Raw genomic sequence first — 22,903 nt, 5'->3', positions numbered from 1 at the left:
ATTTTAGGGAAGGGGGGAACCGTCACGGGTTTATTCAAAGGACATATAATAGTATCCTAAGAATATCAATTTATACACAGGAGTTCTGTATAAACTGCAAGTGGTTATCTTAGCTGGACTTAACAAGCCCCTATAATGCAAAAGCTGACTCTAAAGGCACCTTATAAAGCACTGAAATTTGCAATTTAGTCATTACTTTTCTCCAATAAAAAATCAACTGGTAGTCTTCACTGTTAACTTCATGGTGAAACATTCCGAGTTTAGACTGCTCCAACATAAGAATTAAGAAACAAAGGTTTTTAAATTTCAAGTTAGAGGGGAAACCTTATTATACAGTAATGAGACCTGAGCAAATGCAAGTTTGTGATTATAACATCTTTCATTAATATACTCTACAAATTCCTCCATAGCATTCAAATTATAGTTTAAATCCAATAAACAAGAAACCACTTAAGCACAGGCTCAAACTCTACCATGAAATGAGGAATCATACCAAGCCGATTCTACCCTAAATAGTTACTTTCTCACAATGAAAAGAGTAGGACACACTTGAAACCTAAATGATACCATTGAAACAGTAGTAATGGTACATAAATGAATAAATATGGTGCATTATGTGATTCCAATCATTCAGTAAAAAAGCCCGACTGAATAACAGCAGCCTCTACTAGCTTGGAGCCTACAAATCAGTCACTTTTGCTGTGTCCTTCCAAGTAATTAGTAATGCATTTTAATTGTACAAACACATCTTAGTACTGAATTCCCATGTACTTTGGTGCTCTCCTAAGGCTGCCTCAAAATGAAAAGGCATCCAAGTGAAGTGCATGATATGCTTCCCATACCTCAAACTTTCAGTGCCAACAATGTGAAATCATTTTCTGCCATTTAACTGTCTGCCTTACAGTAAATTCTAGTAGATTTTCACTGGAAGAATTTTATTGTAACTTTGGAGAATTAGTGGTAAAACATATAGTTTTTTTTTAAAAAAGTTTGTGGCTGCACTTAAATTCACATAAAAATAGCATTTTTACAACCATACTGAAATTTAATCCATTTACACAGGTTAACAAAAATGTATCACAAGAAAAACTAAAGATTGGGTTTAACAAAAGTAATACTTCTGAAAGTGGACAATGAAAACTTGTTTTCAGGAAATAATATTACAAATGGTCACCTCTGGGTCAAATTACCACACTAGAAGAACAAAGTTGTTAAAATATAGCTGTGCTCAACTGAGCCATTTATCTGCACTACACCATAGTACTTGAAATCAGTCCTAAAGTCAAGGATGAAGACCATTTTGAAAGACAAGACCCTAGTGAGTATTATAGCCCGCTCTGTAAGAAGTGCTTTTCCTTCCCCCAACAGTCAAAGCTGAATTCAAAGGTTGCCTATATATAAGTTGTTGATTTTTTTTTTTTCTTCCCTCATTAAATCTTCAGTTCAAAACACTATTATCATTGGTAATAAGGTCTGTATCTTGTCTGATCTGGATGATGTGGTCCAGGAAGTGGGGTTTGAGAAGGCGGACCCTGCATCCGTGGCGGCGGTGGCGGCCCTCTTGGCGCAGGCCATAGACCAGGACTCATTCCCCCTGGCTGTGTAAATGGAGGGCTCAGAGTTCCTTGATCTTCAGTGAACTGGGGCAGAGAGTTAGGATTGTAATGGTGAGGAGGGGGTGCACTTACAGGTGGGCCACCGTGCTGAGGTGGGGGAGGTCCTGGAGGAGGATGATTCATATAAGGTGGCATCTGGGCAATAATATGTCCAGGGGGAGGGGTTATTGGAGGTGGAGCAGAGGTCATTGGTGGAGGTGGAGCTTGGCTATACACCAAGTGAGGAGTACCTGCAGCCTGGGGAGGATGTGGCATTGGATGGCTTATTGGGGGAGGAGGAGGTGGGGGTGGTGCATAATGTTGCTGTGGAGGCAGAATATGATGAGGGTGAGATACCACTGGTTGACCCTGATATTCAGGATGATGGTGAGCAGGTGCTGGGGCAGGAGGTGGTGCTTCTCTAGCACCAGAACTTGAGTCATCCTGAATAGGGACAGTTATTAAATTGCTGTGTTTTCTTGTTGAAATACGAAAGGTTTCCTGACTGACCGACCGAGGTGGAGGTGGAGCCATGGACAATTCTGCTGGAGGAGCACGAATATCCTCATGGGGCTGATTATAGTGCTCGTGTGGCACGTGTTGCAAAGGAGGTGGTGGCATCATGATGTGTTGCTTTGGCGGGATATGGCTCATATGGTGCTTGTCTGGTGGCATTATAAACCGATCAGGGATTTCAGTTGGTGGGGGGGCAATAGGAGGATGGACGTTTTCAAGTGATGCCCGGGTAACAGGTTTTCCAGCTCTCATATGACGGTGGTTGATATGAGCCTGTAAGTCTCTTTGAGACAAATACGTTCTCTTGCACCCTTGAACAATGCTACACATGAAGAGAGAACCTCGTGTACACTGCTCGATTCGCTGCACAGGATCACTACAGCTAAATTAGAAAGGGGGAAAAAGCAGATTTACTGAAAACATAATATAAAAATAATGCACTTAGTTTCAGAGATACATCTACTTTTAAAATATGATTCCTGGATAAACTAAAGCAAAAGTTCACAACAGAAAATCATAGTTATCCTAAGTGAAACTTTAATTGTTCCCATCTTGTCACCTGCTGGCTAAACACCAGCTATTTCTGCCAAACTCAGAATAATACAAGAATGAACTAAAAAGATTTATCAAACAAAGGATGTTTTTAAACAAAGACCTTATTCTTCCTCAGGCCTAAAATTTATTTAATTTTCTCAAATAATCCAATGGCTTGCCTCTATGTGCATGACATCTAGGAAAGACAAACCAGAGAATTGATCACTTATAATCGTGGAATTCAAACTTGCACAGAACCCAGTGAACAGTCACTATTTGTTGAGCAAATACTCAGTGGAAGACACTAAGTAGAAGGTGCCTTAAGAAATACAAAGCTGAGTTAAGATCAGCCTAATCATCAAGGTTCTTGACAGAAACAATTTAAATCCAAACCTTGATTACTAAGAGATGCACAGGACTCAGTTCTGAATTGTCAGATAAGTTTACAACTAAAATGTACTATACACCATCCTACCTCTCTAAATTGTTGTTGTTGTTAAGTGCCAGTGAGTCGGTTTCAACTCATAGCAATCCAATATAGGGTTTGAGAAATGGCTGGTGGGTTTGAACCACCAACCTTGCAGTTATCAGTCCCAGACTTTAACTTACTTAACTAATCTTTTCTTAACGACTCAAAGTCAAAATTATGACTATTTCACTAATCCACTTTTGGCCTTCAGAGTCTGCTTTATATAGTAGCTCAATAGGACTGACCTAGGAATCAGAAAACCTGGGGTCTAGTGTAGGCTCTTGTAATCTTGGAGAAATAATTACTCTCTGGGTTTACTTCGTCTTAATATGAAGTTAAAATGACTACACAACCTAACAATCTGCTTATCAATTTCTCCTTACTTAAAAGATTAACCTTATGATCAAATTTAACAATGAAAATGTCAATACCCAAAAAAGGGCAATACAAGTCACCTGTAAAGTATTACGTATTATGATAAGCTATTATCAATCAATAAGGAGCTCTGGTAGCACAGTGGTTATGAATCAGGCTGCTAACCTCGAGGTCGGCAGTTCGAAACTACCAGTTGTTCCGCAGGAGAAAGATGAGGCATTCTGCTCCCGTAAAGATTTACAATTTACAACCTTGGAAGCCCTGTGCAGGGTCACTGTGAGTTGGAACCGATTCCACAGTACTTAACATCATTATCAATCAATATGTCAAACCATTTGAAACTATCATGAAATAGCACCCTACTCTAGATTTTGAGTTGTGCCTTGTTTTCCATCGTTGTTACTATAAGGTTGGCATTTCTTCTTGATGCTAGTAGGCTTCCCTTTAGTAGTCATTAGGCACACCTCTCAGTTTTTGCTTGTAATTCACTGTAAGCTCAAAAATACAATTGTTTTTTCAGGCGGTGATGTGCTTTCTTTTAGGTAACACTTAAAAGCAGCAGTGCTCAATATTAACATAAGCATTGTCATGGCTGCCACATGGATTTGTTTCCATTCATTCCCTAATCTGGTGGTGGTTAATTCAGACACATTTACGTTCTAGATAGATAAGGGCCATAAAAGCAAGCACTTAGCTGCAGTTACATTTAATGCCTTGAATATGAAATTTCCTATTAAATATGAGCATTAGAACATTATCTAGAAGAACAAAACCTTTTAATGTCTGCCCTGTATAGGGTTTATCACATCTGAAATTCTTTATCCCAATGAAGCAATCATGTTTACAATGCAAATAGGCTAATGAGCACTGTGTAAGAAAATTAGACATTTAAAATTTTAAAAACCCTCAAAATAACTGTATATGTTTCATTTCCTAATTCTTCAGAATTATAATCCTAAGAAAGCCTTCATTAAACTCACAGTAGAGAGTCTAAAGAGTTTTTAACAGAATTGATATTTTAAAAATCTGCATAACTATACCAAGAAAATTAGTTGTTACTGAGTTGTCAAGAAACCATGTGTTCTTAGTCAGTGATACCCTAAGAGGGAATCCTCCCTGATAATCTGCTGTAGCTCCTCTACCAACCAATGATACAAATCTAGAGCCAGTTTCAGGCACAAGTCATAAGGAATCTAGGTGCCTACAGTGGTTCCAAGAAAGCCTCTCTCAGAGCATCTGTGGGCTCTAAGCCCACAGACTGATAAAGGCTCTGTGGCTGTAGGCCAGAGGCTTGCTTGCAAAATGTGCACTTTGAACATTTAAATGAATATACATTTTATGTTTTATTTTGGATGTGTACATTAAATATTTGTCCTTTGTTCATTTGGAAAAAATAAGATGTAAAAGGGAAACCACAGGGTAGAAGCAGGACAACTGTTATTACAGGGAGGAGAGTGTAATTATTGAGATGAAACACAATGTATGATTAGGTGAATGTAAGGCTGATGATCATTCTGTTTACCTTCACTCAATTCACAATAAAAAGTTTTAAAAAATAGCCTCTCTCAAAGCTTCTCTCAAGCCTTCCTCATCAAGGGCTCAAAACTGCTATAAAGAGTTCCAGTTTAGTATAGATCCTACAAGTGCTCTTCCAAAATGAATTGATTTCAACCAATACCTGTAACTTTCCAAGACTTCGCTGAGTATGTTTTGATGGTGTTTTAAAATATATTCAAAGACATAATAATCACATGTGAAAACAAAAAATAAGACCGTATATTTTCAGTGTTTATTATATGCTAAGTATTACTGAGGGGTGCATGGTGGTGCTGCAGGCACTGGATTGTGAACCACAATATCAGGAGTTCAAGCCCACCAGTTACACTGTGAAAGAAAGACGAGGCTTTCTGCTTCTATAAAGATTTACAGCCTCAGAAACCCTAGATAGAGTCAATATAAATTGGAACCTATTCTACAACACTAACAACAAGGTACTCTCTTAAGGGCCCTTTTGGTGATGCAATAGTAAAGCACTTTCCTGTTGACCAACAAGTCAGTGTTCAAACCCACTAGGCACTCTTCAGGAGAAAGCTGTAGCAGTCTGATTCTGTAAAGATCGTTGTTGCTGTTGTTGTGAAGGGCCATCGAATTGGTACCAACTCATAGTGACCCTGTATAGGGTTTCTGAGGAGCAGTTAGTGGGCTTGAACTGTCAACCTTGTGGTTTGCAGTCCAGTGTTGATCCTACAATGCCACACCAGAAGTCCTCTGTAAAGATTGGTGGTGGTTATGTGCCATGGAGTCAGTTCCAACTCACAGCAAGCGACCTTGTACAGGGTTTCCAAGGCTGCAAATCTTCATCTTTCTCCTGCAGAACAGCTGGTAGTTTCGAACTGCTGACCTTGCGGTTCTCAGCCCAATTCGTAACCACTATGCTACCAGCCTTGGAAATCTTATGGGGTAATTCTATCCCACTCTATCCTATAGGGTCACTAAGAGTCTGAATTGATTTAACTGCAGCATGTTTACGTACTTATAACTCATTTAATCCTAACAATGACCTTGTTGTTGTTGTTGCTGTTAAGTGCCATGGAGGCAGTTCTGACTCATAGTGACCCTGTACAGGGTTTCTGAGGAGTGGCTGGTGGGTTTGAAACACCAACCTTGGGAGGTAGTTATTTTTACTATCCCATTTTATAGACAAAGGAAGCATGTGTCATACAGATAATACAAGTGGCTGGGAGTGGCTTCTTTAGAAGAAGACTACAGCCAGACCTGGGCAGAGAGAGACTGGTGGCGTGCTGCTGTGAAGTGCCATCGAGTCAATTCTGACTCAAAGGGACCCTGTAGAAGGTTTCTGAGATGTGGCTGGTGGGTTTGAACCACTGACTGTGTGGCTAGCAGACCAGTGCTTACCCCACCTATATGTGATACCCTGTCTCTAGATAACAGCACACCCTGGCTTTAACCCAAATTACAAATCGTTTGTTTAATAATGTAATAATGATCTTACCCTGGGCACATCTTATCTCCCTTTTTCTCATGTAAGATAGCACAGTCATAGCAAAAAACATGCTTGCATGGAATCTGTGAACAGAGATGTAGTACAGTTAAGCATACTAGAACACCTTCAAATTTCCAATAAGAAATAGCAGCAAGCACAGTGACCCACATACAGAAGACCCTTGAGAACTCAATAAATGAACATTTATTAAGTACTAACTTTATTAAGTACACACAGAAGAGCCTGAGTATAAACATAGATGAACATTTATTAAATACTAACAATATAAAAGTAATGCTCTTTTTGTCACAAAGACGTGAGAATCGGATGAAATGCTCTGGTCCTTTCCCAATACTGCACATTGGCTTACTATTTCTGGAGGTGGAAACCTAAACATTTCATCCATGAACCACAGTTATTTACTCCTGATGAAGAGTACTACAAGTGTGTTTTATCTTACTTGGTTTCCCCTGAAATACTCCAAATCAGTGAAGTAGCAAGTATCACCTACATTTAAGTAGCATGTTCCCTAGTACTCTTAAGCTAATGAACTCACAAAGTCTGAAAACAAATCAGAAGGAAACAGTAAAATGTTACAAAATCAATATTATAGTCCAGTACATAAGTGCCATAATATATAGAAAAAAAATGTCTAATTCACACCCTACCATCACTGATATTATTAAATTTTTTTAAATTTAAATATAAATACAAAACTATCTTTTCTTGAGGAAGTATAAGTCAAAATTACTGTAAAATTATAGTTAAGGCCATATAAAATATAGCTCAATTTCCAGAAGTCACACATATTATTTGCTTTCTTATGTTAATAGCCATCAGAAATTAATAACTAATTTTATTCTGCAAAGAAAATTATTTAGATTTCAGATGCTAGTCTTCTTAATTTATTATCTTATAAGCAACCCAAGAATTTATCCAAGATGTTGTTGTTGTTGTTGTTGTCAGGTGTCATCGAGTCGGAACCGACTCATAGCGACCCTATGCACAGCAGAACGAAACAATGTCCGATCCTGGGCCAACCTCACTACTGCTGCCACACTTGAGTCCATCAATGATGCCACCTGGCCAATCCATCTTGTTAGGGGTCTTCCTCTTTTTCTCTGACCCTCTACCTTACCCAGCATGACATCCTTCTCCAGCGACTGTTTCCTCCGGACAATATGTCCAAAGTATGAGAGATGAAGCGTAGCCATCCTGGCCTCCAAGGAGCACTCTGGCTGCACTTCTTCCAAAACAGATCTATTGGTTCTTTTGGCAGTCCATGGCACTTTCAGTATTCTCCTCCAATACCACAACCAAGATAATGGTATTAAAATCCCATTATTCCAGAATTTCCCTTAGGGTGCTGTAGGAAAAGCACTGGACTGCTAATTGCAAGGTCAGCAGTTCAAACCCACCAGCTGCTCCTTGGAAACTCTATACAGGGTTCATTATGAGTCAGAACTGACTTGATGCACTTAATAGCAACAGCAGCATTTCATACTCACTTAAAGCATCACAAATTTAAAATCATTAAACAACGATATAGGAGTCCTGATGGTGTTAACAGTTAAGTACTTGACTGCTAACCTAAAGGTTAGCAGTTCAATCCCACCAAACAGCTCTGAGCGTAAAGACAGATTTGTCAATATGCTTCCATGAAGGTTACAGCCAAGAAATCCTATGGAGGCAATTCTACTGTCACGTGGGGCCACTGTAAGTTGGAATCAACTCTCTGGCACCCAACAACAACAAACAATGATAAACCCATCTACTTAATTTTCAAAGTCCTAGTTCTAACCAAATGCTTACATTTGCAAATATAATGTAATTGAGTTATACTTACCATTCGCCCATAGATTTTAATAGGTAATCCACATTTGTCACAGAAATGTACTGGTGTATCATCCTTTTCACCTAAGATGTTTATCTGTTGAAATGGATAATTAAAATTTCCTTTTAATGCAATTATAAATTTTAGAACTATAATTTACACAGTAAACTCACTAGCATTTTTTAAAAAGTTTGAACAAGAAAGAAGTTGTTGAAACAACTTTTTAGTATAATCTACACATATTCCCCACCATTAGCTGTGGAGCCATTTGTTTGGTTATTTTGTTTATAAAGTATCATTACTGCTTTTATTTGACCTTACTATAAATTACCTCAATTTTTTAGAACAGTGGAAACAGAGCATTAATAAACAAATGTTTTGTGTGTGCTAAAAGTCACAGCTATAACAAAAGTTCACACTAGGCATTCTTTATGTATTCTACAATGTTCTAATTAAATGTTTTAATTTTTATTTACAGTTATACCTGAAAGTCCCAAAACAGGTGTCCTGGAAATCGTCGCTGATTTCCAAAGTGCTCACCCCCTTTGCAGTCATACCGTTCTTCTTCATTATAATCAAATCCTTCTGAAAAAAGAAAAGTGTTTCCCAATTAACTTTTCAAATCTCAAATTTCATTATGGAGTTAAAATAGTCCATTAACTGAACAGCCCATCTGATTCCTTTCAAACCTCTTTAGAGAACAAGCTGATTAATCAAGACTAATTTAAAATACCAATCACCTAATGTAAATCTCTTTCAAAACTGAAAACAATACAGTATGGAGACTTGCAATAACTCAACATATAGATCAGAGCCATAGGCAGGAACAGACTCCCAACCAAAAGATCTTATCAATTCACTAAGATACCCGCTATAGAATTAAATTTTACTGTTTACCTCCATGCATGCTGCACAAATTTTAAAGAAATGGATAACCATTTACTGTAATCTATCTAAAAAAGTAGTATCATACTGCAGGAGTCATTTTATTGCAAAAAAGAAACAAAGAATCCTACAGACGGTTTTATAATTGATTAAATCAGGTGTCTTAACTCCAAACTGAACCTAATTTTACAAACATCAATATATTCCTACTTCATTCTTTCAACCCTCCTCTGGTTTATCACACAAAGATAAGAGTCATATCTGATCTACTTACAAGTATCTTCTACCATACTTGTTGTTGTTGTTGTTAAGTGCCATTGAGTCGGGTCCGACCCATAGCGACCCTGTACAGGGTTTCCGAGGGTGTAAATCTTTACGGGAGTAGAAAGCCTCATCTTTCTCCCGTGGAGCGGCTGGTAGTTTCAAACTGCTGACCTTAAGGTTCACAGCCCGTACTACGCACACATAAATGTCAATGAATGGAAAACAAGATGAAGATCATATGAGGTCAATTACTCTGGCCTGCTTAAAAAGCTGTAGGCAATCCTCTCATCTCATCCAGAAGAAGAGAAAACCAACAGTTTGATGTTAAAATCCAAATACCTAAAGTATAGCTGAGAAGACAAATCTATCTCTCCGAGGTGCCAGACTTCTCTTGACTCTTTTGGCCCTAGACCTGGTAAACAGAGTAACCAAAGCACACAAGTTTTAACTTTGTTGTTCTTGTTGTTATTAAGTGCCATCGACTCGGTTCCAACCCATAGCAACCCTGTATAGGGGTTCCAAGTAGCAGCTGGTGAGCTTAAACTGCCAGTCTTGTAGTTCAAACCAACTTTGTAGTCCAGCTCATTAACCCACAGCACCACACATAAGTTTTAACTTTACCCATGACTGAATTACAGTACCCGAGAATTAGGCTAAGTCAAAAAGTATTGTTACTAGGGTTCCAGTTCATACATTCATGGATTTATTCAAAACAAAACATGTTTAAACATTATTCTGTGATCAGTGGATGGCTGCAGACAAGTTCTCTCCGGAGTATACTTGTTGTCTTAGTCTCCTCAGACCAAAAAAAAAGGCCCAATCAAAACAGTGGCTTCCAAAGAGATCTGCTGGACTAGTTAAATTCAAGGAAGAGAGATCAGCTTGGAAGGCTATGGGGATTGTTTTTGGGTTTTCAGTGCCGTAATCTTGACAGCTTTTTTTTTTTTTTAAAAAGAAACAACACACTCATAGGGGCTTATTATGAAAACGTTTTAAGAAAACTAAACTCCACTTGGGATCAGAGAAAAGTTGTGCCATGAAACCAGCTGTTCATCCTTCCTGGGCAGCAAAGGCTGTCCTAGGAGAATGTGGTTGGGAAATCTTGCTGCATTATCCTACAGTCCTCATCTTGCCCCTTTAGACTGCTTTTTGTTCACAAAACTCAATGAACATTTAAAAGAAATGTTAAGGGACAATTTAAGTCCCTCAAGAAGTTGCTGTTTTTACATGGTATACATTAGAGAGTATGGAATTCTTCAAAGAAAGGTTAGAGAGATGGAAACATGACTTTTAGAAGACCTAGATGGAGTATGTGTCAAGAAACAGTTATCTTCACATTTTGCTATTTTTGTTTAATGAAGGATTTTATAGCTAATATTTTTGACTTAAGCCTCACTCATATGTGTGTGTGTGTGTGTGTGTGTGTGTGTGTATACACACACACAGATAAATTAGAAACTCCAACACGAAAGGAACAAAGAACAACTACAGTTCAAAGTCGAGGTGTTCTTATAAATCATTTGTGAGTGCCCTTAGGCTATTTGTAACTTTTAAAAAACTTGTACCATTTAAAATTTAAAGCAAGAAAAATCTATTTTTCAAACCTAAGAGATTATTGAGCAGAATCAACAGTCAAGAAAATTAGAAGTGCAGTCATCAATTTCAGAGTAGTTCAACCTGTACTCCCATCATATACTTGCATAGATAGCCATGGTGTAGTGAATTATGTAATGTCTCTTCCAGCCACAGTCTTTGTAACTCCCACCAAAACACTTTTTCCTGATGGGTAAGAGAAGTTGGGCTGAAGATGCTGATAGGACTGTGATCCAACTGTAATCACAACTGTTAACAGGGCAATTGTGATTGTAAAAACCTGGAACTCTAATGAGGGAATCGGTCAATTCTGCCATCCAGTTGGGCTGAAAATAAGCCATTTCAGAGGCAGTAGGGGGGATCTTGGAGTCCCAGTGTGGCACTGTGGGATAAAGCACTGAACTACAAAGTCGGTTTGAACCACAAGGTCAGCGGTTCAAACTCATCAGTCGACTCTTTGGAAACCCTATGCAGGGTCCCTATGAGTCAAAATCGATTTGATGGTACAACAGGGGAGATATCTCACTACCAAACAGAAAGAAGAACCAGGAGGGAGTACATCCTTTGGACCCCAAGATTCCTGCACATTCAGCCTCAACTCAGGGACGGAAAGCTGTGACACTAGAAGTGGCCAATGAGTAGCCACGGAGCAGCAGCCACAGAACCTAGCGTCAGAGCATTGTGAGAGACCGAGGACTTTCTGGCCCGTGAATAAGCAAAGTTAAATGGCTTTGAGGAGGCTCGCTGTGGAGTGGGGTGCCTCCACCAGCACTAACTGGGGAGGCTAGGTTTGCTTACTCATGGAGCTGGAGTGGAGCACCTTCAGGCTGAGAGCTTTGGCAGAGTGTATACCCTTTGGACATTTATCAGCAGAGCCAAAGAAGCTGAGTTGGCGACCAAAGAGAGGTCCGCTTTCGGACATAGCATGGAAGAGGCTGTCGTAACCAATGCACTCAATCCTGAACATTACCAACCTTGAATTGTAATCTGTTAACTTTCCTAATAAACTCCATAATCATGAGTCTAGTCTGAGAGTTCTGTGTGGCCACTGCAATGAGCTATTGAACCCGGCAGAGAAGTAGAGAGTGCTGTAGGAGGTAGAAGCAATGGTTGGTGTCAGAATTGGTAAGGAAAGTTGGAGTCTGGAAGCAGGTCTGACCTCAGCCTCATAGGCATTGGTCTTGAGTTGATGCTGATGGTGATTCTCCTCCTTTACCTTTGTGAAGGAAGAAGAGGTCAGACAGCTCCCTCCATACCATTTTTGCAATACCATACTGGCATCCAAACTGAATATTCTGACCAATGCCTAAAGAAAAAAAACTGAACTTTTTTTTTCTCTCTCTCTAGGGCAGAGGTGAAACTGAAGTATCTAAAAACATTCAAAAACAAAAACTGACATATGGACACTGGAGTGTGGAGGCAAGGGGCAAACAGAACGTATGTGTGTTATCTGCACACACAATATGCCATCATAGTGTGAGAGCAGACAGACAATACTTCAGTGAACAGGTGTGGATGTGCTCTAATACAACTTTATTTACAAAAACAGAGCCACATTTGGTCCATAAGCCATAGTGTGGTGAGTCTTGTACAAAAGGGTAAGATAGGGAACCTGTTTTACACTCATTAATAGGGGAAGGACTAAAGAATGTCATGAAACCCAGAAATCATAAAGGGAAAGACACAGATACCTGACTTCATTAAAGTTTCAAGCAGCTCTAAAGTAGAATTTTATATATAAATTCAAAAATAGGAAATTGATGTCTGCGCTTCTAATTTTCTTGACTGTTGATTCTGCTCAATAATCTCTTAGGTTTGAAAAATAGATTTTTCTTACTTAAAATTTTAAATGGTACAAGTTTTTTTAAAGTTATGAATAGCCTATGAGCACTCACAAATGATTTATAAGAATACCCAGACTTTGAACTGTAGTTGTTCTTTGTTCCTTTTGTGTTGGAGTTTCTAATTTATCAGTGTGTGTGTGTGTGTAAAAAAAATTTACATCAATTAAACTCCAATTCATGGCAACCCCACGTCCCATGTGCATGACACTAGAACTGTGCTCCATAGGGTTTTCGATGCTGAGTTTTTAGGAGGAGAGTACAAGGCCTTTCTCCCAGGGTAAACTCCCAACTACACTCAAACCACCAACCTTTCAGTTAGCAGCTAAGTGGACTGACCATTCATACAACTGAGGGGTTCTTCAGGTACATAAAGAAAGGGCCAGTTTTATTAATTTACAAAGAACTGTTGTTAAGTACCGTGGAGCTGGTTCCAACACATAGCGACCCTGCACAGGGTTTCCGAGGCTGTAAATCTTTACGGGAGCAGAACGCCTCGTCTCTCTCCCGTGGAACTTATAGACATTCAAAAAAGAGTAGAGTGGGTATGAAAAAAAAAAAAAAGGAATGACCAAATACTAAATACTGTGAAAAGATAGACAACCATAGTACTAAAGAAACTTAAAACAAAAATGTTTAAATGCTAATAGTGGGCAATGATGGAGTCCTGGTATGGTGCTATGGGATAATGCAATGAACTGCAAGGTCAGTGGTTCAAACTTACCAGCTGCTCCTTGGGAACCCTATACCGGGTCACCATGAGTTGGAACCAACTCAACAGAACTTACAACAACAATAACAATGTGCAATGCTGGAAAGACATTTTTTTGAAAAGCAATTTGGTAAAAATAACAAATTCTAAAATCATTCTTCAAGCTCTAAAATTCACACAAAGTCTACATTTTAAAACTCTGTATATTAAGTTAGATAAGTAAAAGGATATTACTGCGTCATTGCTTATAATAGCAAATGACTTCAAAAAATCTTAATTATAGTTTATCTATAAAATAAAATACTGAAACCTACTTTAAAAAAAAATTAAGTACATTTGTGTAATGTACTGATGTGGAAAAATCTCAAACATATATTCCTTGAAAACAAGACAGTTATATATAAAAAGTAGTACTGGTGTGACGCTGCAGGTTAATGCGCCAGACTGCAAAGCTGTTTAAACTGCAAAGTTGGCGGTTCAAGTTCACCAGCTGCTTCTCGGAAACCCTATACAGGGTCGCTATGGGCCGGAACCGACTCTATGGCACTTAACAACAGCAACATCTGATTTTAAAAAGTACAACATGCCAAAATAAGAGGTCTAGAAAAAAAAAAATAATGAAGGATGAAAACAGTAAGTTTAAACAAACAAAAACTTTTCCTTAAAGTGGTATCTACAAATAAAGATCACATGGGCTATTTGGTGGAATGTGATACAACAGAAAGACTGCAGGAGCTGTTAGTTGAACAAATTACCTTCCTCACCAGTCGGAGCCTTGGCAGGCATCCTGTTTACAGTCCTTGCCGTTCGAGGTGCAGCTTTGGTTTTGTTTGCTTGCTTGGAGATGAGCTTTATAGGAATTCGTCTGCGAACATCAAGACCACCCAACGATCCAGAACTGTTAGTGCCTTGTAAGTCATTATCTGTTTGGGGGAAAAAAGTTGTAATTTTAGTTTTCTTACTGAAGATCTTTCTACCATAGGTAGGAAAGCAGCATATCTAATATTACCAAGAGTTGAAGACCTGAATTCTGATTTTAAATATTATAATTATACAAGTTTAACTAGCAATTTTCTTTATATTAGATAAACCCTTAGAGCAACGCTTCTTAGCCCTTCTGAAGATGTAGAATACTTTAAGAGACTCTCTCCTTAGAAGTAAGGATGGTGAGAGTTCGTCTCGTGTAATTTGGACATGTTATGAGGCAGAACCAAACCCTAGAAAATGAAACCACACTTGGTAAAGTAGAGGGTCAGCAAAAAACCAAAAACAGGAAGACCCTCAAGAAAATGGACTGACACAGTGGGTGCAACAATGGGCTGAAACATAGCAACACTGTGAGGATGGGCAGTGTTTCCTTCTGTTGTATGAGTCCAAAGTGACTTAACAGCACTAACCATGGCACCTAACATCAATCTCCATTTCTGATTATATAAAGCCGGTTCTCAAAAGACATGCCAAACTGAACTTCGAATAAAAAGGATAAAATTACAATGATAATTTCCTTTTAAGAAAGGTACTTATTCCCTTGGTGTGGTTAAGTGTCATTGACCCCATTCCAACTCCTTACTCCCTAAGAGTAAAATATTGTTAAGTACTATTAATTCAATTCCAACTATAGCAATCCTATATGGGATTCCAAGGAGGAGCTGGTGGGTTTGAACCACTGATCTTGCAGTTAGCAGTTCAGTACTCATCCTATAATGCCACACCAGAATTCAGTATGTTGTTGTTAATTAATTATCTTCAAGTCAGTTCCAATTCATAGAGACCCTGTATAAGGCTTATAAGGAGCAGCTGGTGGGTTTGAGCAGCTGACCTTGTATGGTTCAATACAGTAAAAATTATTACACCATTTAGTACTTTTTTAAAAAAAGGAATCCTGGTGTGGTGCTGCAGGTTAATGCACTGGACTGCAAGGTTGGTTTGAACTGCAAGTTCAGCAGCTCAAGCTCATCAAGTCACTTCTTGGAAACCCAATACGGTTGCTAAAAGTCAGAACCAACTCAACGGCAATTAAAAACAAAAGTACTAAAAATATGCAGAAAATTATCTGTGCTATAACATTCCTACAGATACACATATAACTAAGTTACTCTTAGTCAGCAATGTAATGGAAATGTTATGTTCAACTTCAGTTTAAGCAACTGACATTTCCTAGTTCCTAAAAGTACCTTATTATTTATGAAATAAATTACTAACTCATGCCCTATGAATAATAGAATTATTTCATAGAACTCACTGTATTTAAAAGACTGAGTCACCTTTTTCACGTATATGAAGATATTAGATGCAGGAAAGATTCGACTCAAATATATGAAGCTCTAACAGAAAAAAATTCAACTTTACCTAAGCCAAAAAAGGAAAATGTCCTAAAATTTTAAAAAATGCAAACAATTTTTAATGACTGTAATGTTCTGAACAAGGAGCTCTGGTAGCGTAGTGGTTACGAATTGGGCTGCGAACCTTAAGGTCAGCGGTTCGAAACTACCAGCTGTTCAGCGGGAGAAAGATGAGGATTTCTGCTCCCGTAAACATTTGCAGACTCAGAAACCCTGTGCAGGGTCATTATGAGTCGGAACCAACTCCACGGTACTTAACAACAAACTAGTACTAATGAACTCCAAGAAGTCCTGGTGTGGCGCTCAGGAGAAGCACTGAACCACAAGGTCAGTTTGAACAGCAAGGCTGGTGGTTCAAACTCCCCAGCCGCTCTTCAGAAACCCTATACAAGATTGCTATGAGTCAGAACTGACTAGATGGTACTTAAATCCAAGACTACTAAAATTACAGCTACAAGTCTAAAATTCATTCATTTGCACTCTTTCTGAACAAATATGGAATAAAATTGAAAAGAAGTCCTTAATGACTGATTTTAAAAGTCTTATTACATTCTATTAATATATAACTGATCCCAGAAAATTAATGAAAAAGGATACATGGAAAAGGAAAACCTCAATCTTTCACAAGGATTGTAATTTTAGTTAACAATGTACATACACAGCATTTGACATTATCTGTTAATATGAAACATCAAAGAGACTAACTCACAGAGAAATTATGTAAAAGAATAGACGCTAGTGTTACGCAGAGGAAATATTTGAGGGGCAACTAATTTTTTAAGCAGTCAGTTCAACAGTGAAGAGTTTCATGTTAGATGACTTTTCCTATAATTAAGACACTTGCTCCTCCATACTACAATTTTCTAACATAACTTCTAAATTGTGGAAGGGACTGAATTCCCAATTACATAGGCTAAACTTGAGTAATATTTTATTCACATTGTTTTACTCATACGTCAAGATCCCAAGCTTCAACTCTATACAAACTGTTCAAACACTGGAGTTTCTTTCAAGTTGGGCTCTAAAACCTCTTCTAGAATGATCCCGATCCAATGTGCCTTAATATCTTAGCACTAAGATGGTGGTAGCGTAGTGGTTACGAATCGGGCTGTGAACCTTAAGGTCAGCGGTTCGAAACTACCAGCTGCTCCGCGGGAGAAAGATGAGGCTTTCTACTCCCGTAAGATTTACACCCTCGGAAACCCTGTACAGGGTCGCTATGGGTCGGAACCGACTCGACGGCACTTAACAACAACAACAAGATGGTGGTGGTGGTGGTGGTGGTGATGTGCCAGAGAGTCGGATCCGACTCACAGCAACCCTGTATAGGGTTTCTGAGGCTATAAATCTTTACAGGAGTAGAAAATCTCATGTTTCTCCCGCGAATCAGCTGGTAGTTTCGAACTGCTGAACTTGCGGGCTCGCAGCCCAATTTGTAACCACTACGCTACCAGCGCAAGAAGATATTGTCTCTCAAATACAAGGAAGCTTCAAAAAGTTTGTGTAAAAATTCTATTATCTGTCTATTCAATTTTTCCATAACTTTTTTTTCCTTAGTATATATTTTCTGCTTGTATCTTTCCTCTGGTCTCCAAATTTTCTACTTGACTTCTCTGTTTGTCATGAATTGTGTGTCCCAAAAATAGGTGTCAGTGGATCTGACCTGATCAGGTCACAGCCCTGATCCTGTGTCAGGGGGTTTCCCTAGGATGCAGACCACACCACCATTTTTATCTTACATGAGACAGAAGCCAAGAGAGAAAGGGAACCTGCCTACAACCAAGAAAGGAGTCCCAAGAGCAGAGTGCATCCTTTGGACACTGGGTCTCTATGCTGAGATCCAGAGGAAGATTAATGCCAAGACAGATATAAATCTCTACTCAGCCTACAGATGTTACAAGGAGACAAGGACCTTTCCCCAGGACTGACAGAAAGAAAAAAAACTTCCCCTGATCTGGTACCCTGAATTTGGACTTCTAGCCTCCTAAACTGTGAAAGACTGAATTTATTTGTTAAAGCTATTCATTTGTGGTATATCTATTACAGCAGCATATAAACAATTAACTTGTGGTTAAAGCCATTCACTTGTGTATTTCTGCTATAGCATCATGTAAGATACTTTTGTTGTTGCTACTGCTGCTGCTAAGTGTCTGGAGTCAGTTCTGACTCATAATGACCCTGTATAGGTTTTCCAAGGAGCAGGTGGGTTTGAACTGCCAACCTTGTAGGTAGTTCACAGTCTAGTACTGATCCTATAGCACCACACCAAGAATCCATAAAACATTTATTTGCTTCAATATACATCACAAACTTAGCAGTTTAAATCAAACTCTTGTTCCTAAATGGCCATGTCCCATTTGCACCCCTAAAAACTTCTATTTTTCTCTCAAGTGTTCTCTAGTCCAATTATGGACACTACCACCTACCCAGCTGCTTATACCAGAAACCTAGGCATTCTCCTTTCTCTCATATAACTTCAAACCATCAGCACATCACGGAGTTCTACCACCAAAATATTTACTGACCAGGTCTCCTTCCATTCACTGTCACTAAACCAAGCCACCTTTACCTCTCTTCTGGTCTACTGCAAGCTCCTCCTAAATTGTCTGTTTTCTACTATTCATGCCTTCCACTCTTATCCTATTATCCATGGAACAGCCTATTTTATTTCCTCCTCTACCTGTTAAGTAGTTTCATACAAAAGCCAAAACCAAATCAACCTACTGATTTGACTTTGACTCAGCAGAACTGTATAGCAACTCTACCGAACTGTTCCATAGGGCTTCTGAGATTGCAAATCTTTTTGGGAGCAAACAGTCTCATTTTTCTCCAACACAACAGTTGGTGGGTTTGAACCACTGACCTTCTGGTTAGCATCCCACCATTTAACCCATTAAAACATTTACTGATGAAGATCAAAGAGCACAGCCTTCGGTATGCATTACAACTCAATGTCAAGAAAACAAAAATCCTAGACCCAGAGAGGGAGAGCGACTGTGTGCTGAAGACCTGGGGGGCATGGGGGAAGGACTGCATGGAGGGGATTGTAACCATGGCAATGAGACGATATACAATAGAATGAATGTAAAACTAATGTTCTCCCATGTATACTATCACATAATTCACAATAAATCATTGAAGAAAAAAAGAAAACAAAAATCCTTACCACTGCACCAATAAACAACATTCTTATCAACGGAGAAAAGATTAAAGTTGTCAAGGACTTCATTCTTTTGGGATCAACTATCAACACTCGCGGAAGCAGCAGTCGAGAGATCAGATGACGGATTACATTAGGCAAATCTGCTGCACAGTAACTTTTTAAAGTGATGAAGAGCAAAGATGTCACCTTGAGGACTAGGGTGCACCTGACCCAGGCCATGGTATTTTCAATAACCTCATATGGATGCAAAAGCTGGACAGTGAATAAGGAAGATCGTAGAAGAATTGATGCCTTTGAATTGTGGTGTTGGAGGAGAATACTAAAAGTGCCATGGGCTGCCAAAAGAACCAACAGATCTGTTTTGGAAGAGGTGCAGGCAGTGCTCATTTGAGGCCAGGATGGCTAAACTTCATCTCTCATACTTTGGACATATTGTCAGGAGGGACCAGTCGCTGGAGAAGAATATCATGCTTGGTAAGATGGAGGGTTAGAGAAAAAGAGGAAGACCCCCAACGAGATGGATTGTGGATTGGCCAGGTGGCATCATTGATGGGACGCGTGTGTGGCAGCGGTAGTGAGGTTGGCCCAGGATAGGACATTGTTTCGTTTTGCTGTGCATGGGGTCGCTATGAGTCGGTTCCAACTTGATGGCACATGACAACAATCACCACCAGAGTACAATTGTTTCATGCTGCAATCAAATTTCAGTATTTATCCTGGTCTTCAAGGTCCTACACAGCCTGCCTGCCGCTTTCCTTTCAAATTTCATCTTAAGGTTCTTTACCTCTTGCTAACTAGGCTCCAGCCAACTGGCCTTAAGTTGTTACCTCAGAGACTTTGTACTTGCTAAAAACATTCCACCTTCTGCTTATTTCTTCTCACCTATCAGATTTTAGCTTAGATATCTTTGCAAAAAGATCTTCCCGACCACTCCTCTAAAGTTCCGTCCTATTACCCTCTAACACAGCACATGTTTACGTTCTTCAAAACAATTTGTAAACATTTTAAGTATAAAAGAAAATACACAAAAAAAAAAACCTTATTTATTATGGTCCACTACAACAATGTTCTACATCCTACTTTGGATAGTAGTGTCTGGGAGCTTTAAAGCCCATTAGCTGCCAACCAAGCTTCAACTATCAGGCTCCCCATGTACAAAAACAATAAGAGTGATGAGAACTGAAGATGACTGGAGTCCATTAGCCCAGTGGACTACTGGCACATGTGAACATCAGGCTCCAGGCGCCAAAACCAGAACTAGATGGTGACCGGCTACTACTACCACTTATCTGAAAGTGATCACATTACAAGGTTTCAGAATACTGTGGGAGAAAATGTGAAACAAAACTCAAACTTATTTCAATTAAAAAAAAAAAAAGGCCAGACTAATTTCTCAGGAGTCCTGGTGTGGCGCTATAAGATAAGCACATCAAGGTCAGTTTGAACCACAAGGTAGGCGGTTCAAACTCACCAGCTGCTCTTTGGAAACCTATACAGGGTCACCATGAATCAGAACCCACTCGACGGCACTTAGTAACAATTGGTCAGAAAGAAACTGGCAGAACCACAGACTACAGCCCTTGACAATCCTTCAGGTCTGGAAAGGAAATCATCCTTGTGCTCAACTTTCCGCCAAGCAGTAAATAGGTATACAAGGGGTACAACAGCGCTAGTTCAGATATGCTCCTCCATGGTATGACCAATCATTCCAAATCAAAAAGTAGAGAAGGGATGGGGCGGTGACTGGAATGGAAATTGAAGCCACACGGAGGAAATGGGTTAACTGTTGTTGCATGGAGGGGACTTCAATCATTGAGATGAAACAAAGTGACTGGTTTGCTGCATGTGAAACTGATGATCTGCTCTGTAAACCTTCACTCAATTCACAATAAAAAGTTAAAGAAATCAAAAAGTTTAAAAAACAAAAACCAATTTACTAACTTCCCCCATGGAATGTAATCTCCATGAGGGCAGGGACTCAAATATTGTTTGCCATTCTATTCTGAGGCATACACACATGTGCGCGCACTCGGATCTGTATGTAATTATATAATTAAATACTTGATGAAGACTTACATCCCAATTATTCCGTACACAACAAAGTCTTCACTCCTACCTGTGATACGATTAACACAACACCAAGGATCTTAAATGTCCACGAACCACAAGAAAGGAAAACCGAAACAAAAACACAAACACACACACACATAACAAAAGGGTGGAGCCAGTCTTACTTGGAGAAAGGGCTGCGAACGCCTTAATTCTACGCTCTCCTTAGTAAATGTCTCCAAATCATCAATAAGGACCACAGCTGAAGCGCGGGGTATGCTTTAGACTGAGAGAGAGAAGCTTCTCCGAGTATGATTCCGAAACCTCTATCCGACTCCTTCCTCCAACTCTAGTCCATGAAGGCCCAGAGAGACAACGAGGTGAGCACCGCAGCACCCGCCTAAAGCCGACGGAGACAGCAGGAAGTCTACAACCCATTGGCCCATCCACTTCCAGGCGGAGCGGAGAGCGCAGCGAGGCTTCCCCTACTTCGAAATTGGAATTTACCCGCCAGTCCTCCCAACGCAGGAGGGAATACCGGGATGACGGGGGGAAAGGCAGCGCGCTCCCCTTCCCCCGAGTCCCGCGCCGCCCGCCGCTCCAGCTCAGAGCCCAGTGGAGCCAGAGAAGCGCTTTTGCCGGTACTGAGACTATAGCTACCGCACCGGAGAGTAGGCCGGGAAGCGGCAGGCCCCTGCCGGGTACGGAGGGAGCTCTGTGAGATTGTTTTCTCACTGCCACACCTCAGTGCTTTGGGGCGAGCGTAACCCCTCTATGCCCGCTGGGCGAACGGTCCCAGGCCGGCCAAGGGGGCATGCTACTGGGACCCCCACTGCCTCCGCCTCCTTACCAGTGTGATCCATGATTCGTTTCGCAGAGTACAGTGGGAGCGGAAGTCAACCGCGCCAGAGTCGCAGGGAGCGCGTGCGCGCTACCTTCCGGATCCCGGAAGGCGGAAGTGAGATCGACTCACCGGCTTTGGCCCCCAAGGACTGCCTTCTCTCGCCTCCCCAGCCCCACTCCGATAAGAAAATCAAACATAGTTCGCTAGAAAGAGAAAGAACGAGTACGCGAAGGACTTCAGTGTCCTGATTTCTAAGGCATATCCTCATGTACAACAGCGGAGGGGGAACACGGTAGTATACAAAAGCCTGAGCTCCCGGCAGATAAGGCAGCCTCCCGCCCCTGCGGAGCATTGCCTTATGGGAGTTGTAGTGCATAAGATCCTAGATTCGGCCAGGCCGACTGCGCAGGCTTGGCCGTTGGGCTGGCCCCACCCCGACGGGCGGAGTAACGGTTTAGAAGCCCCCAGGGTGCGCGAGCGACTGTCTTTACCGGGTCTGGAAAAGTAAACATCCGCGCTACGGATAGCATCCTTCTGTGGGACGTTGCCCGGGGGATAATTGAGCTTCCAGCTAGAGGAAAAGACTCTAAATTTTGCTTTGTCGTAACGAGCTACCTAGACCCACGAAGAGTACACTTGATATATACCCACGTTCCTACCTCTTAAGTTCCTTACCAGTTGAAACATATTTATAAAATGCTTGATTACTACTAACGTTCTAGAGAAAAGGCGTGTGGCGCTAGGATTCCCTAGAACCTCTCCACTGGGCTGGGAACGCCGCGCAGCTGCCTCTGACTAGGGGGGACGCCTGGTAAATAATGTGCGGGGGCTGCAGAAGCGGGTTCGGGAACCCAGCGAGGTCAAGAGCACGCTAGGGCTTGAC

The 22,903-nt window shown here is 40.3% G+C and overlaps 1 protein-coding gene across 2 annotated transcripts; it reads right to left on the bottom strand.

Annotated features, from left to right (window-relative positions):
• Window positions 1-1,024: 1,024 nt before the first annotated feature.
• On the bottom strand, window positions 1,025-22,056 carry CBLL1 (Cbl proto-oncogene-like 1, E3 ubiquitin protein ligase). 2 transcript variants are annotated; one of them, XM_006859272.1, is made up of 6 exons: window positions 22,027-22,056; window positions 14,378-14,545; window positions 8,812-8,912; window positions 8,340-8,423; window positions 6,503-6,576; window positions 1,025-2,493 (listed from the first exon to the last, which is right to left on the bottom strand). In XM_006859272.1, the coding sequence occupies exons 1-6, from the start codon at window positions 22,037-22,039 to the stop codon at window positions 1,458-1,460; spliced, it is 1,476 nt and encodes a 491-aa protein (XP_006859334.1). In that variant the 5' UTR covers window positions 22,040-22,056; the 3' UTR covers window positions 1,025-1,457. The 2 variants fall into 2 exon arrangements, with proteins under 2 accessions (XP_006859334.1, XP_006859335.1); XM_006859273.1 differs by having other exon boundaries at window positions 1,164-2,493; window positions 8,812-8,909; window positions 22,027-22,052.
• Between the last annotated feature and the right edge of the window lie 847 nt (window positions 22,057-22,903).

The sequence above is a fragment of the Chrysochloris asiatica genome, unplaced genomic scaffold (genome assembly GCF_000296735.1).
Source record: "Chrysochloris asiatica unplaced genomic scaffold, ChrAsi1.0 scaffold00032, whole genome shotgun sequence".
NCBI lineage: Eukaryota > Metazoa > Chordata > Mammalia > Afrosoricida > Chrysochloridae > Chrysochloris > Chrysochloris asiatica.
This window is presented reverse-complemented; position numbering and strand designations above follow the sequence as displayed.